At 49.2% G+C, this 14,533-nt stretch overlaps 1 protein-coding gene across 2 annotated transcripts in view; it reads left to right on the top strand.

The window, feature by feature from the left end:
- The first annotated feature begins 617 nt into the window (after window positions 1-617).
- The window catches only part of TBC1D8 (TBC1 domain family member 8), a 138,622-nt gene continuing 124,706 nt past the window's right edge, over window positions 618-14,533 (top strand). For both annotated transcript variants that reach the window (XM_052647509.1, XM_052647508.1), the window contains exon 1: window positions 618-744. In XM_052647509.1, the coding sequence (XP_052503469.1) occupies window positions 618-744 (127 nt within the window). The remainder of the gene's footprint in view (window positions 745-14,533) is intronic.

Genomic DNA, 14,533 nt, shown 5'->3' with positions numbered 1-14,533 from the left:
TCCTGCAATGGCAAGTGAATTCTTTACCACTGAGACACCAAGAAAGCCCCGCTTATTGTTTTAAATGCCACACTTGCCTTTCATGGCGTGCATGCTGTTCCCCAAAATATAAAGGCCCTAGGCCGGCAACCTGCAGCTGTGACAACAAGATGCCTTTTACCCCATCTCCTCCTTCTCCTCTTCGTGCTGCTGTTGCTGCTCTCCGGACTGCCTCCCCGCAGGGGCGGAGGAGGGGAGAGGGGCCCCGGCGCCCCCCGCGAGCGCTGGCGAAGAGGCGGGGAGCAGCCGGGATCGGACTTCCTCCCTCTACTCCGGAACTGCCTGGAGCCGCCAGGACTCGGAAATCAGGACGTCCCCACGGGAGCAGGCGGGGTGGGCGGGGCGCAGGCGGTGGGCGTGCCTGGGGGCGGGTCCGGGGCGGACCGGGGGCGGGCCCAGGGCGGGGCCGGCACGAGGACTGCGCGGGCTGCCGGGGCGAGCTGCGCCTGCCGCGCTCCCCGGACTTCGGAGCGCCGGGCGCCCGCAGGCTGCGCTCCCGCCGCCTCCTCCCGAGCGGGCTCGGCCCGGCGGCCGGGGCGATGTGAGCCGGGGCCCGCGGGCGCGGCCGGACCGCTGCGATGTGGCTCAAGCCCGAGGAGGTGCTGCTGAAGAACGCTCTGAAGCTCTGGGTGACTCAGAAGAGCAACTGCTACTTCATCCTGCAGCGGCGCCGCGGGCACGGCGAGGGGGGCGGCCGGCTCACGGGTAAGGGGCGCGCCGCGGCGGGCGGGTGGCCTGGCCCAGACCTCGCTCCCCGCCGGGCCCGCGGCCCCAGTCCCGGGCTGCGTGCGGCGCAGGTGGCGGTTTCTGGGGAGACGCCGGGCTGAGTCGGCCCTGCCTCGGGCATGTTTTCCTTTCTCCTGCGTTTCTCCTGTACGCTCCCGTCGAGGTGGCGGCCGGAGGGACTCTCGGGCTCGTGCACTTCCCCGGGCGGGGCAGGTGCCTTCGCCGCCGGGCCCCGGGGCCGCCTGGAGGCCAGGCTGGACTCGGGAAGCCAAGGAGAGACCTGCGCTGCAGCGAGGGCCGCGCCGGGCGGAGCGGGGCCAGGTGACAGCGGGGCCGCCCGGCCATCTGGACGCGCCCGAGGCTCCAAGTGGCGCCGCGGTAGGGACACTTGACCAACCCCCGGCGAGACGAGGCTCGGGAGGCCCTGGCAGTTTGAGACTGTCGGGGGGATTTGCGGGTCGGGCGCGGCGGGCCGCGCGTGGTCTACACGCCCGGAGGAGAAACCCAGGTGGAGCGAATCCCGAGCTCGTGATCCTAGCAGCAAAACCGTGCGGGTCAGCTCCCCACCCCCACCCTTTCACTTTCTTTCTAGGAATGAAAGGAGGAAAAAAAACTCAGACTTGTAAAATTTATTTACCACCCCGCCCCCAAATTTAAGATCCAAAACTCTTTGAAAATCAAGCATTTGGACAGTTTGCATCAGTGGGGACACCTGTTTGAAAGGTCAGTGGAGGAATAATAGGAACCTTTCTCAGCTGCATATAGGGAACCCATATGGAATTTCAGATTTTGGAATCAGAGTAAAAGGAACCTTAGAGCTTCCCATCTCGTCCCTCCTTATACCCAGGAGGAAGGAGACCAAGGCCAGGGAGGGAGCGGTCGAGGGGCTCAGCCTGGCTCCCTGTTGCTGATTCTACTGTCTGCTTATTCTGAGGGAGGCCCTCCAGGCCCGATGGGGGAAATGCGATTAGTACATCCTGAAAGGGCAGAACCAAGTGCCAGGGCTTGCTTTACTCTGCTCATACTTTAGGCTGAAGAGGCCTGGAAGCTGGCAGCCAGATTCCTTAGGGAGGGCAGACTTCACTGAGTCTCAAGGAGTCAGTTGGAGTTGGTGGGATTTCTGGTTGGAAGGGGCAGTGGGGTGGTGGTCAGTGGGAACAGGTGGACGGCAGGTGTTCCTGCTCTGGGAACTGTTTGAGGCTCTGAGTAAGGGAGCTCAGAGGTCAAAGGGGTCATTGGTGGGCCCCTGAGCAGCACAGTGGCTCCTGGTGCCCAGGCTCTTGGGGAGTGGAGGTGAGTGGCATCCTGGAGGGGTGGCATCCTTTTCTCAGAGGAGAAAAGTCTGGAGGAGGGGTCTGTCCCCTCCTCGACCTTTCAGCGCAGTGGAGCTTTGACCTTTGGTGTGTTCAGCACAGAACCTGGCCTACAATGGGCCTCCTTTAGTAGAGGGTGAGAACAGAGCCTGAAATAGGAAGCACGAGGAATATTGGTTCAGCAAGCGTTTGTTAACTCGGTTCCGTGGACGCTGTCTGTGGGATGCTCCTCCCACAGGTGGCTGTGCTGGGAAAGACTTCAGGTTATTCACCATCGGGCAGGGGAGATGGTCCAGACCCAGAGGGCGAAGCTTACGGTCCTGTGACTAAGACGGGTTCAGGCCGGCTTCCGTTCTGGAGAGCCTGTTTTGTGGTCCAGTCGGTCTTGCTGCTCAGTTGCTCAGTCTCGTCCGACTCTTTGTGACTCCATGGACCCCTGCCAGGCTCCTCTGTCTGTGGGATTCCCCGTCTGTCTTAGAAAAACTCAAAATGATGCGCCTTCTTCCACTGCATTCCAACATCAAAGAGTGCCTCTGCCTTTGGCCTTACTTGGGCTTGACTGTGGTTTTGGCTTGCTGTGAATATGCACAGTTTTCTTACTTTTATAATATTTTTATTTATTTGGCTGTGCCGGGTCTTAGTGGTGGCCTGCAGGATCTTTAGTTGTGGCATGTGGGACCTAGTTCCCTGAGCAGGGATTGAACCTGGGCCTCCTGCATTGGGAGGGCAGAGCCTTAGCAGCTGGACCACCAGGGAAGTCCCCAGTTTTCTTATTCTTAAAGGAAGTAAATCAGCTGAAAAAAGGGAAGAAAAAATCCCCAGAAAAAGACCCCTGACATTTTGCTTTATTTCTTGGAGACTCAGAACCTCTTTCTGGGGCTTCCCAGCTGGCTCAGTGGTAAATAATCCGCCTGCCAATGCAGGAGACGTGGGGTTTGATCCCTGGGTCGGAAAGATCCCTTGGAGAAGGAAATGGCAACCCACTTCAGTATTCTTGACTAGAGAATCGCATGGGACAGAGGAGCTTGGCGGGCTACAGACCACAGGGTCGCAAAGAGTCAGACCCCACTGAGCACACACAGAACCTCCTTCTGATTGTGAGAGGCTGGCATCCCCTCAGCAGTGGACACCCCACCTTTGGGCATTCAGTGGGGAGCCTGTGGCTGTGCCGATTAGGCAACTCCGTTGCTCCATCCACTGGTGAGCTGGTCTAACTGGGGCCTTACGAATGTTGTGAAATCAAAACTGAAGTGACACTGGGGCAGCTCCATGTTGGTATGGTTTTCAGAACCGGCAGACTTCTCATATGGCAATTTTTTTAGCAGTTTATTTCAAAGATTTAAAGCTTAGGCTGAGTTGATCCAAGAAATTAATGGGTGCACATTCTGGCTGGTTATTAGTTTCTTCTTTGGAGAGGCAAGTAGCAGGTGGTTAAAAGGATTGGAAATAAAAGGTGGAGGAGCAGTAAAAGGAAGTGTGATGCAGAATTTGAGATTAGGTTGTTGTTATTGTTCAATTGTCCAGCTGTGTCTGACTTTTTGCAATCCCATGGATTGCAGCTTGCCAGGCCTCTCTGTCCCTCACCATCTCTAAGTTTCCCCAAGTTCATGTCCATTGCATCGGTGATGCCATGAGATTAGGTGGCAGAGTCTCAAACATGTGAGGTCCCCATTGGCGTTTTAAAGTAATATGACATGTTGAAAGCTTGCCCACCTTCAGAAAGAGGAGGTTTTGTTTCATTGAGGATTGTAATTCATCCTGCGACTTACACAAATACATTCCCTATGCACATCTCGTTTTATTTTCTCCATAGCCCTTTCTCACTTTTTCTTTCTTTTTTGAAATAGTTTTTTATTATTTTTTGGTCACACCGTGTGGCATGTGAGACCTTGATTCCCCAACCAGGGATCGAACTTGTGCTCCCTGCGTTGACAGCTCAGAGTCTTAACCCCTGGACCACCGGGGAAGTCCTTCATTTTCTGATATCCATCGCACTTATGTGTTCTGTTCATGGTTTCCCCTACTAAATTGTCTGTTCTGTGAGGGCAGGCATTTTGCCCATGGTGGTGCCTAGCAGATAGCATAGGGTCAGTTAACGTTTGTAGGATAAATAGATGGATGAGGCCACGCGTGAATGATTGAGCCCATATTTTTCTCCAAGGTTAGGTGGGTGTGAAGGCCCAGCTTTCAGACTGAGCCTGAGCTGGTCACAAGGGACAGGAAGCATATCCTCTGTGTCCTCTGCTTTCTGTGTACCTGCAGGCTGACCACCGGAAAGCTGGGGATTGAAGTCTCTTTTGGTGGCTCCCTCCTTCGAGGCCGAGGAGCAGGGCATCAGCCTCTTAGGTGGCTACTCTTGCCAGCCTCAGGCACCTGCCTTGAGAAGATCCCAGGCTGGGGAGGAGGGGTTGGTGTGGCGGCAGAAGGCAGTGACCTTCACCTCCAGTTCAACTTGGTGACTGAACACAGTATTTTAAGATGTTTCCCAAACTCTCCTGGCAGTGATTCTTGCTGCCGTGGAGAGGAGGAAGCTCTACAGCGTTCCTGTGGATACAGTCTCCAGCCAGGGGGAATATTTCTTATAAAAGTGCAGTCAGCCCTGGGAGAACAGAGTTGGGCCACTTAGCCTTTGGGGGCGGTGGGCAGAAGGACACCACTTCCCCTCCTCGCCAGGTTCTCTGATGCGCTTACAATGAGCCACATAAACGGACCTGTAAAGACCAAGTGTTACCACCCGTCTGTGCCCCTCTGAATCTGAAGGGTGCATTTATTTTCCAGTGTTTTATTATGTGCATTGCTGTATGGTTGTGCAGTCCTTTCCCCAAAGAGGCCGGCACTTTAAAAGTTATCATTTGAATCCCATGCTGATGTTTTCTGCTTTTCAGGGTGTTTCCCTTGGCCGTTGTTCCTGTCACCGTACTTGGTGCAGTTATGGGCTAACCAATTTCCTAACAGTTAGGGACAAGGGAGGAAGTATGGGCTGGGGGTGGAAAACACGGGGTTTGGAATCAAGATAAGTCTGCTGGGTACGAATCTGGGCTAGTTTATTTGGTTTCTTTGAGCCTTTGTTATAGCTCTGCCTTAAGGCAGGGACAGAAACGAACTTTAGAGGGTTAGAAAGTGTTTTCCACCTTGACTATCCCATCTTACACCCCATCAGCAATGTGAAAGGCTTCTGATTATAATAAGGGTTAGAATGAAAATAAACATTATACAACAAGGGCTTAGTTGTGCACGTTACCTAGTAGTTTTAAAGAAAAAAGCAAACTGACATTTAAAAAGTTGAGTAATAAGAGGGCTTTTTAGAACAAAAGTGTTGCCAAAAAAGTTAGTTGCATTGTAGTGAAGGATGTAAGAAACAGTCACTTATCCATTACTGCAGAATTTACCAGATGTAATTAGAAGAGGAAATATTTCATATTTTTATTTATATTTTAAAAATCTTCACGTTTATTGTTCTAGTTTTGCTTTTGGCTGCGCTGGGTCTTTGTTGCTGTGTGCAGGCTTTCTCTAGTTACAGAGAGACGGGGGTGTTCTTGCAGTGGCTTCTCTTGTTGGGGAGCACGGGCTCCAGGGCCCGCCGTCTTCAATCGTGGCTCTTGTGCTCTAGAGGACAGGCTCAGTAGCTGCAGTGTCGGGCCTTCATTGCCCCGGGGCACGTGGAATCTTCCTGGACTAGGGATCGAACTGGAGTCCCTTGCATCAGCAGGCAGATTCTTATCCCCTGTGCCACGAAGGAAGTCCAGAAGATGAACTATTTAATAGCAATTTGTGCCAGCAGGATCTGAGGTGGTCTTGGACCACCTAGTTAATAAAGGGAACTGAGTGTGAGGGGCCGGCTGTGGCCAGGGTGAATTGTCTCCTGCCTTCAGGACAGTGCCCCCGACGGGGAGAGTGTCATCTAGGGACTCACGTGGACGGTCCCGAGGCTTGCATAGCTGCAGTGTTGAAGCCCAGCACCTGTGTGGCCTTTCTTGACTAGTCTATCTGACATCAACTGGGGTCCTGCTCAGGCTGCTGAAGGTGGTGGTGGATTACTTCCCCACCACCGACAGAAAAGCTTTTCGGCTCCCATAGGCTGCTGTTGCATGGTGCGCGCTCCCCAGATACTGGCCCTAGAGTCTTAAATGCTTTGGTTTTGTTTTTCCAAAGCAGGACAAGGAAGAAGTCACAAACAAAGGAAGTACTTTGATTCCAGGAGCGTAAATCAGAAGGTTCATATAAGTAAAATAACGGGCGTATCTCTAAGCACTGATAAGCCATTAACAAAAGCTCTGGGGGCCCCAACAGATGCGTTTAATGAGAACATAACAAGGGCCATGCGTTTGTAATTGGATAATCAAACAAGGCCCTGGTTGTGTCACTCTAGAAAATAATATGAGGTACAAATTGGCGGAGTGGTGAACGCTATTTCAGCCTAATTGGGGTTCTTTAGGAAGAGCTCAAAATGACTGAGAGGCTTGGAGCGTTTGAAGAATTCATTTGCTCCCTGTGAAGGGTTAGGATTTCATGATCTTGACTCCACATTCTGGCAGTGCTGGATAAGGGAGGGATTTATTTAAAACGAAAGTAGTAAATCTGATCATATTTCCAGCACAGATGTCCCCCCCTTTCATTCTGTAAAACTTTAATCTATCAAAGAGCAGGCTTCCCAGAGGGCTCAGTGGTGAAGAATCTGCCTGCCAATGCAGGAGACCTGGGTTCAACCCCTGGGTCGAGAAGATCCCCTGGAGAAGGAAATGGCAAACCACTCCAGTATTCTTGCCTGGGAAATCCCAAGGACAGAGCAGCTTGGTGGGCTACAGTCCATAGGGTTGCCAAGATTCAGACACAACTGAGCAACTGAAAAACATCAGCCACAGCAAAATTAAGGAGCAGCCCTAGCGTATTTTCATGGCTCCTGGGGTGTGATGAGCAACCCCTGCACTGCCTCTAAGGCTGTATCTCCTCCGCCTTCTGCTCTTGAGCCAAAAACCCTCCAGCATGTAGGTCACTTTGCTCTCCTTGGGTCTTCACAAGCTGTGCCCTCTGCCTGGGTGCTCCCACCTCCTCTTGCAGTCTCAACTTGAGCACCATTGCCTAGAGATGGGGCCCCCACTCCCATCTTGTCCTGCCCTGCCCTCTACCTTTTTTCTTCTTTTCTTTTTTAAAGAAAGTGTTTTATTTTTGGCTGTGCTGGGTCTTTGTTACTGGGTGTGGGCTTTCTCTGACTGCAGCAGTCTTGGGGGCTACTCTCTAGGTATGGTGTGGGAGCCTCTCATTGTGGTGGCTTCTCTTGTTGCCGAGCGCAGGCTCTAGGTGCTTCAGTAGTGGCTGTGCACGGGCTTAATTGCCCCGAGGTATGTGGAATCTTCTTGGACCAGGGATTGAACCCATGCCCCCATGCATTGGCAGTCAGATTCTTAACCACTGGAAGTCCCCCTTCACTTTTGCTTTATAACACTGACTGCTGTTTGTTACTGTGTGGCTCTTTGTGGCTTTATCTGTGCAAAGCAGACCTCGAGCTCCTGAAGGAAGGTCCCTGGTTCGCCACCAGCATTGGAATCCTTGCTGTCAATAGAGCACTCTTGATGCATATTTAGTGAATCCACTAATGCCCAAGTCGAATCGATAGCTGTGAGCCTTTGAGGTTGAGAAATGTTTTTCGTCATCCTGAACATAGAAATTATGCAGAAAACAGGAATAGGTATAGGAGAGGGTTGTTACTGCTGTTTCTCATGCCTGCCTGCATGCTTGAAAGGATTGGTGGTAGCTTGTCAGCCGTGCCAGCCCAGCTGTGAGAACTCCCCGGTGGTAACCTCTACAGAAATGAAGACCCAGAAGGATTTTCCCAGCACGTCACCCCCCCCCCCCCCCCCCCCCCCCCCCCGCCAACTCACACAGCTCTACGAGTCTGAGGCATTAATATTCTGGAACATTGGTAGGTGTGTTGTAACCACTAGATTTATTAGTTCTCTGCTTCCTTTTTTTTCCCAACTTAAAAAAAGGGGGGTGGAGAGAAATCAACAGCAAAATAAACAGTCCCCAGTAGGATGTTCTTGGGCTTCCCTGGTGGCTCAGTGGGAAAGAGCCCTCCTGCCAATGCAAAAGACGTGGGTTCGATCCCTGGGTCAGGAAGGTCCCCTGGAGAAGGAAACTGCAACCCATTCCGGTATTCTTGCCTAGGAAATCCCATGGACAGAGGAGCCTGGTGGGCTACAGTCCAATGGGTTGCTTAAGAGTCGTACATGACTTAGCGATTAAATAACAAAAATAAGATCTCTGATGGAAAAGGTACCATATTTTGTGATTGGTTATAGTCTCAGTAAGTGAATAGTTACTAGTAGAGAATGGACATTCATATATAACAGGATGATACTTTGCCTGAAGTTTTAAAATAGAAATCTTTTGTGTGCATAGGAGTATATAATGCAGACGTGAAGTATAAGTAACACAATAGCCACCAGCTATTGCTAAAAAATAGAGTATTTCCTGTGCTTGAGAGACCCCTTGTGTGTTTTCCTAATTATATTTCCCTTTCTCCCTTGTGGGCACTAATATACTGAATTATGTGTTAGTACCGCTGATGCTTTTATATTTTTGACACTTTTATATGTATCCCTCATCTATGCATTGTTGCGGCATTACATTTTTTTCCACTCAGCTGAAGCATGGTAATTAGTCACTTAAAAAAAAAATCATCTATAGGTTGTTTAGTTTTGTATGTTTTTTTTTTTTTTTAAATTATTTATTTATGGCTCTGCCTTGGCATGGGGGATTTTAGTTCCCTTAACAGGGATCGAACCTCTGGCCTTGCAGTGGAAGTGCAGAGTCCTAACCACTAGACCACCAGGGAAGTCCCTGTATGTATTTTTTTAAAGTGCTTTACAAGGGGAATCATAGTTTATTTTTCTGAAGCTTGTTTTTCTGCCCCGCCACGTTACTGTTACAATTTTACATGTATAGTTATGTTTCTCTAACACTGAACCATGCTGATGTCTGGTTCAATAGCTGTATTCATTCATTTTCCCTGATGAGTAGTAACCCATTGAATAAATATGCCGTTACTGATTGATTCATTCATTCTCCCGTCTGTTGATATTTGGGTTTCTCGTTGTTGTTTTGCTGTTACAAATAGTGCTGCTGTGAACATTGGCAGAGATGTTATTTTTTGCCAATCTAGTGGGTATTAAAATAGTGTCTGAGAACCACGGAGGTGGTAGTTCCTTCACAGGAGTAAGAATCTTTTTATGTGTTTATTAATTACTTGTCTTGCCTTTTGAGAAGGGTTTGTGTCTTAGGAGCTGTGTGTGTGCACGCACACGTCTGCATGTGTTTTGTATTCGTTTCCAATTATGTGTATTGAAAAATCTCTGTGTGCCTAGGCTTTTTTCATTATGGGTCTTTTGAAGAACCAATATTCTTAAAAATTTTTTTTTATTCTTTGGAACGTTACATTGGAACGTTATTGCTTTACAGTGTTGTGTTAGTTTCTGCTGTGCAATGAGGCGAATCAGCTCCATGTGTACATATATCCCCTCCCTCTTGGACCTCTCTCCCACCCCTGCCCCACTAGGTCATTACAGAGCACCGAGCTGAGCTCCCTCTGCTCTACAGCCGCTTCCCACTAGCTTTTAACATTCTTAATCTTCATGCAGCCAGCACTATTCTTTCCCTGTAATAGTTTATGCTTTTTGTTACTTGTTTAAGAAGAAATCCTTGGAAAGGACTGTCCAGGATGACAGTGAGGAGAAATCCTGAGATGGGGGTCCAGTCCTTTGTCCAGTTTGGAGCAGGGCAGAGGCTCCAGGACGACTCCGAGAAGAGAAACTGATTGATAGAGCAGGGCATGTGTGTGTGCTCAGCCGCTCAGTCGTGTCCGACTCTTTTGTGACCCCATGGCCTGTAGCCCACAAGGCTCCCCTGTCCATGGGATTTCTCAGGCAAGAATACTGGAGTGGGTTGCCGTTCCCTTCTCCAGGGGATCTTCCTGACCCGGGCTGTGAACTTGCGTCTCCTGCACTGGCAGGCGGAGTCTTTACCGCTGAGCCACTCGGGAAGCCCCAGTAGAGCCCTGCTATTGAAGGGAGATCTGCTCACCAGGTGTGAGCTTGTGGGTGAATCAGCCAAGAATCCCGGGCCTGTTGTCAATTCCAGGGAAAATAGACAGCTGGGTAGGGTAGGAAAGGTTTCATCCTTTTACTGCAAAACTCAGCTCTTGGTAACATTTCTCAATAATGTTAGTGTCTCAGTTGTCTTTACAGTAATGTAAATATCCACTGGTGATCTAACCAGGCTGTTGCTTCACTGGGTGAATGGCAGGTGGGGGTGCTGAGTGAACGCCAGCTATTAATACATACTTTGTTTCTGAAAGTTGCCAGCCGATGCCCACAAGGAAGGTGATAGTAGTGGTACCCACCTGTTCCTTGCAGAAGTGGAAGTAAATGGGAAAAGAGCCAGTAAAGAGTTGGGAGCAGTTGCTCTCTGGGAGCTGGGAAGTGGGAGCAGGGAGCGGTTGAGGGGGCTGCTGGGTTTCTCATGAGCCTTGTGCAATTAGATATTTCTTTCCATGCATGTGTAAACCGGATAAAAGACAGAATGGAAGCTTTGGGAGAGCTTGGCATTTTTCTGGCTAGGAGGATCAGGAGAGGCATTGAAGCAGTGTAGCATGAGTGCCTCAAAGGCCATGATTCCTAGACCACCAGTACTTCAGACATTTGTCCTCTTGGTAAACTATATTTAGCCTTCAAAGCGTCTTGGATATGTGGGGTATGTCAGTTTCACAGAGGCTTAAAACTTGTTTTCAGAAATGCATCTAATCTAACCAGGTACTTTTTTTTTCTTTCTAATTTTCCCTTTCTATTTAAAAATTAAAAAAAAAAATTTTAAAATTTATTTTTGGCTGTGCTGTGTCTTTGCTGCTACCTGCAGGCTTTCTCTAGTTGCAGTGAGCAAGGGCTACTCTTCATCACGGTGCCTGGGCGTGTTGCAGAGCACAGACTCTGGGGGCTCAGGGCTTCAGCCTTTGTGGCTTCCGGGCTCTAGAGCACGGGCTCAGGAGCTGTGGTGCACGGGCTTAGTTGCTCTGCAGCATGTGAGGTCTTCTTGGACCAGGAATTGAACCTGTGTCTCCTGCATTGGCAGGCATATCTTTCATTTGGAATTAAATATATCTATTCTGGATTTGTTTTCCTCTAGAGAAGAAATCAGTTTAGAATTTTACACTTATAATATGTGTATTGAAAAAGCAAGAGAGTTAAAAAAAAACACATCTATTTCTGCTTTATTAACTATGCCAAAGCCTTTGACTGTGTGGATCACAATAAACTGTGGAAATTTCTGAAAGAGATGGGAATACCAGACCACCTAACCTGCCTCTTGAGAAATCTGTGTGCAGGTCAGGAAGCAACAGTTAGAACTGGACATGGAACAACAGACTGGTTCCAGATAGGAAAAGGAGTATGTCAAGGCTGTATATGCTCACCCTGCTTATTTAACTTATATGTGGAGTAAGTCATGAGAACCACTGGGATGGATGAAGCACAAGCTGGAATCAAGATTGCCGGGAGAAATATCAATAACCCCAGATATGCAGATGACTCCACCCTTATGGCAGAAAGTGAAAAAGAACTAAAGAGCCTCTTGATGAAAGTGAAAGAGGAGAGTGAAAAAGTTGGCTTAAAACTCAACATTCAGAAAACTAAGATCATGGCCTCTGGTCCCATCACTTCATGGCAAAGAGATGGGGAAACAGTGGAAACAGTGGCTAACTTTATTTTTCTGGGCTCCAAAATCACTGCAGATGGTGATTGCAGCCATGAAATTAAAGGACGCTTGCTCCTTGGAAGAAAAGTTATGACCAACCTAGACAGCATATTAAAAAGCAGAGACATTACTTCACCAACAAAGGTCCATCTAGTCAAGGCTATGGTTTTCCAGTGGTCATGTATGGGTGTGAGAGTTGGACTGTAAAGAAAGCTGAGCGCCGAAGAATTGATGCTTTTGAACTGAGGTGTTGGAGAAGACTCTTGAGAGTCCTTGGACTGGAAGGAGATCCAACCAGTCCATCCTAAAGGAGATCAGTCCTGGGTGTTCAGTGGAAGGACTGATGTTGCAGCTGAAACTCCAATACTTTGGCCACCTGATATGGAGAGCTGACTCATTGGAAAAGACCCTGATGCTGGGAAAGATTGAGGACAGGAGGAGAAGGGGACGACAGAGGATGACATGGCTGGATGGCATCACTGACTCAATGGACATGAGTTTGGGTAAACTCTGGGAGTTGGTGATGGACAGGGAGGCCTGGCGTGCTGCGGTTCATGGGGTTGCAAAGAGTTGGACACAGCTGAGTGACTGAACTGAACTGAATACGTGTATCATTTTTGCCCCTTCCCTAGCTTCAGACCTAGGGTGCTATAGCCGGACCCCATCCCTCCTGGGGTCTCAGATTCTCTGCCTGCAATGCAGTGATAATAATTATAACAGCAAAAATAGTTATTGCTTGGTAGAAGTCTTTGTACTTTGAAATCTCATATTTTACAGTCATGTTTGCAAAATCCATTTAATTATTTGTATACCAAGACGAAGGGAAAGCCAAGAGAATACTGCAATGCTGCCAGGTCCTGTGTTCTCATGACACATACGGTCGAGGGGTGGAGATACTAGTGGGAAGGGGGCAGTATTAAACCATGAAATACAGAATTATCAAGGGCGGTCAGTGCACAGGGAGTCAGAAGGAATAACAGCAGGGAAGCTCGTTTAGGTTGGGGTGTCAGGGAGCGTTTCTCTGACGACCTATAAACTTAGCTGAGACCTGCAGGTGTAAAGGATGGTATTAACCTACTACAGGGTGAGAGAAAGAGCCTTCTGAGTGAAGGAAACAGCATGTGCAAGAGTCCTGTGGCTCCCGAGAGCCTACTTTGGACAAATTAGGTTTGACGGGCTGTGAGCTGTCCAGTAAGGCCTGTGGAGCAACTGTTTGGGCACCAGGGACCAGTTTTGTTGGAAGACAGTTTTTCCTCAGATCAGACCAAGGGGTGATGGTTTTGGGATGATTCAAGCCCATTACGTTTATTGTGCATTTTATTTCTATTATTATTACATCCATTATACCTCAGATGTGCTTCCCTGGGTGGCTTAGATGGTTAAGAATCTACCTGCAAACACGGAAGACCCGGGTTCGATCCCTGGGTTGGGAGGATCCCCTGGAGAAGGAAATGGCAACCCACTTCAGTATTCTTGCCTGGGAAATGTCATGGACAGAGGAGCCTGGCAGGCTGCAGTCGAAGGGGTCACAAAGAGTTGCTATTATAATTAAAAATAAACGTAAAATGTAAGATTGCTTTCAGAATATATAGCTTATGATCTCTCATCTATCAAGGATTCAATCACAGGAAGGCTTTGGCTGGAGAGACTAGATTTTGGTAAATCCAGTGTGGCAAAACCGTGTGCTTTGTGGATGTGTGTGTACATATGCATGCCTGTGTGTTTTTGTTAAGTGGACATTGTTTCATCCCAGTACAGTAGAGCTCTCAATGTTTGGATTAGGTTCCAAAGTCAACATGGAAGACAGAAATTGCTTGTGGTAAAACTTACCCTTGAAATCAGCAAGGTCACCTGTCTTGGTAATCTGCTCCTGGTACAGAGAGTTCCTGTGGGGGGCGGGGGGCAGGGAGGGGGGAAGAGGGGGGTTCTCAGTGGAGCTGGGAGATTTCAGCTGCCCAGGGAGCTCAAATTGGCCAGTGCAGGTGGTTGTTTTTTTGTTTTTAATATTTATTTATTTGGCTCTGCTGGGTCTTCTGTTAGGCATGCAGGATCTTCATTTGCAGCATGTGAACTTTTAGCTGCAGTATGTGGGATCTTGTTCCCTGACCAGGGGTTGAACTAGATCCTGGAAGCCCAGGTGGTTGACTCTGGTAAGTTACCCATGAGATAGGTGTCTGTGTACGACCGTCCACTGGTTGAAGTCGAGCCCGAGTCAGCTCTGCGTGCAGGTGAGGCCAATAGACACGGGGTCTGCCTGCAATGCAGGAGACCGGGGTTGATCCCTGGGTCGGGAAGATCCCCTAGAGAAAGGAATGGCAACCCACTCCAGTATTCTTGCCTGGAGAATCCCATGGACAGAGGAACCCGGTGGGCTACAGTCCATGGGGTCACAAAGTGTCAGACACGACTGCGTGACTAAGCACCTGGCACATTAATTTGGGAACTGCTGTCAGGCGGGGTTGACGGTGAGTGTCCCCGTAGGTACAGTCCTCCTGTCCACTGAGGAGATGGCTCGCTGTGAAAAAGTCAGCAATAAGCAGAGGTTGTTCTGTCTCCATTTATCCAAGTAACACATTGAGATTGGAGGATAAGAAAGGTTGGAAGGCCTCTTGTGGAACTGGAGGGTTCTCTCTGATGGCTTCTGTGTCCCACTGGAAGAGCTGCTTTCTTTGCTTGATTTTAACTTCCTGTATTACCTGGAAGGCTGGGTT

Source organism: Budorcas taxicolor, chromosome 11 (assembly GCF_023091745.1).
Source record: "Budorcas taxicolor isolate Tak-1 chromosome 11, Takin1.1, whole genome shotgun sequence".
In the NCBI taxonomy this organism is placed as follows: Eukaryota; Metazoa; Chordata; class Mammalia; order Artiodactyla; family Bovidae; genus Budorcas; species Budorcas taxicolor.
The sequence above is the reverse complement of the archived record's forward strand: the minus strand, read 5'-3'. Positions and strand labels throughout refer to the sequence as shown.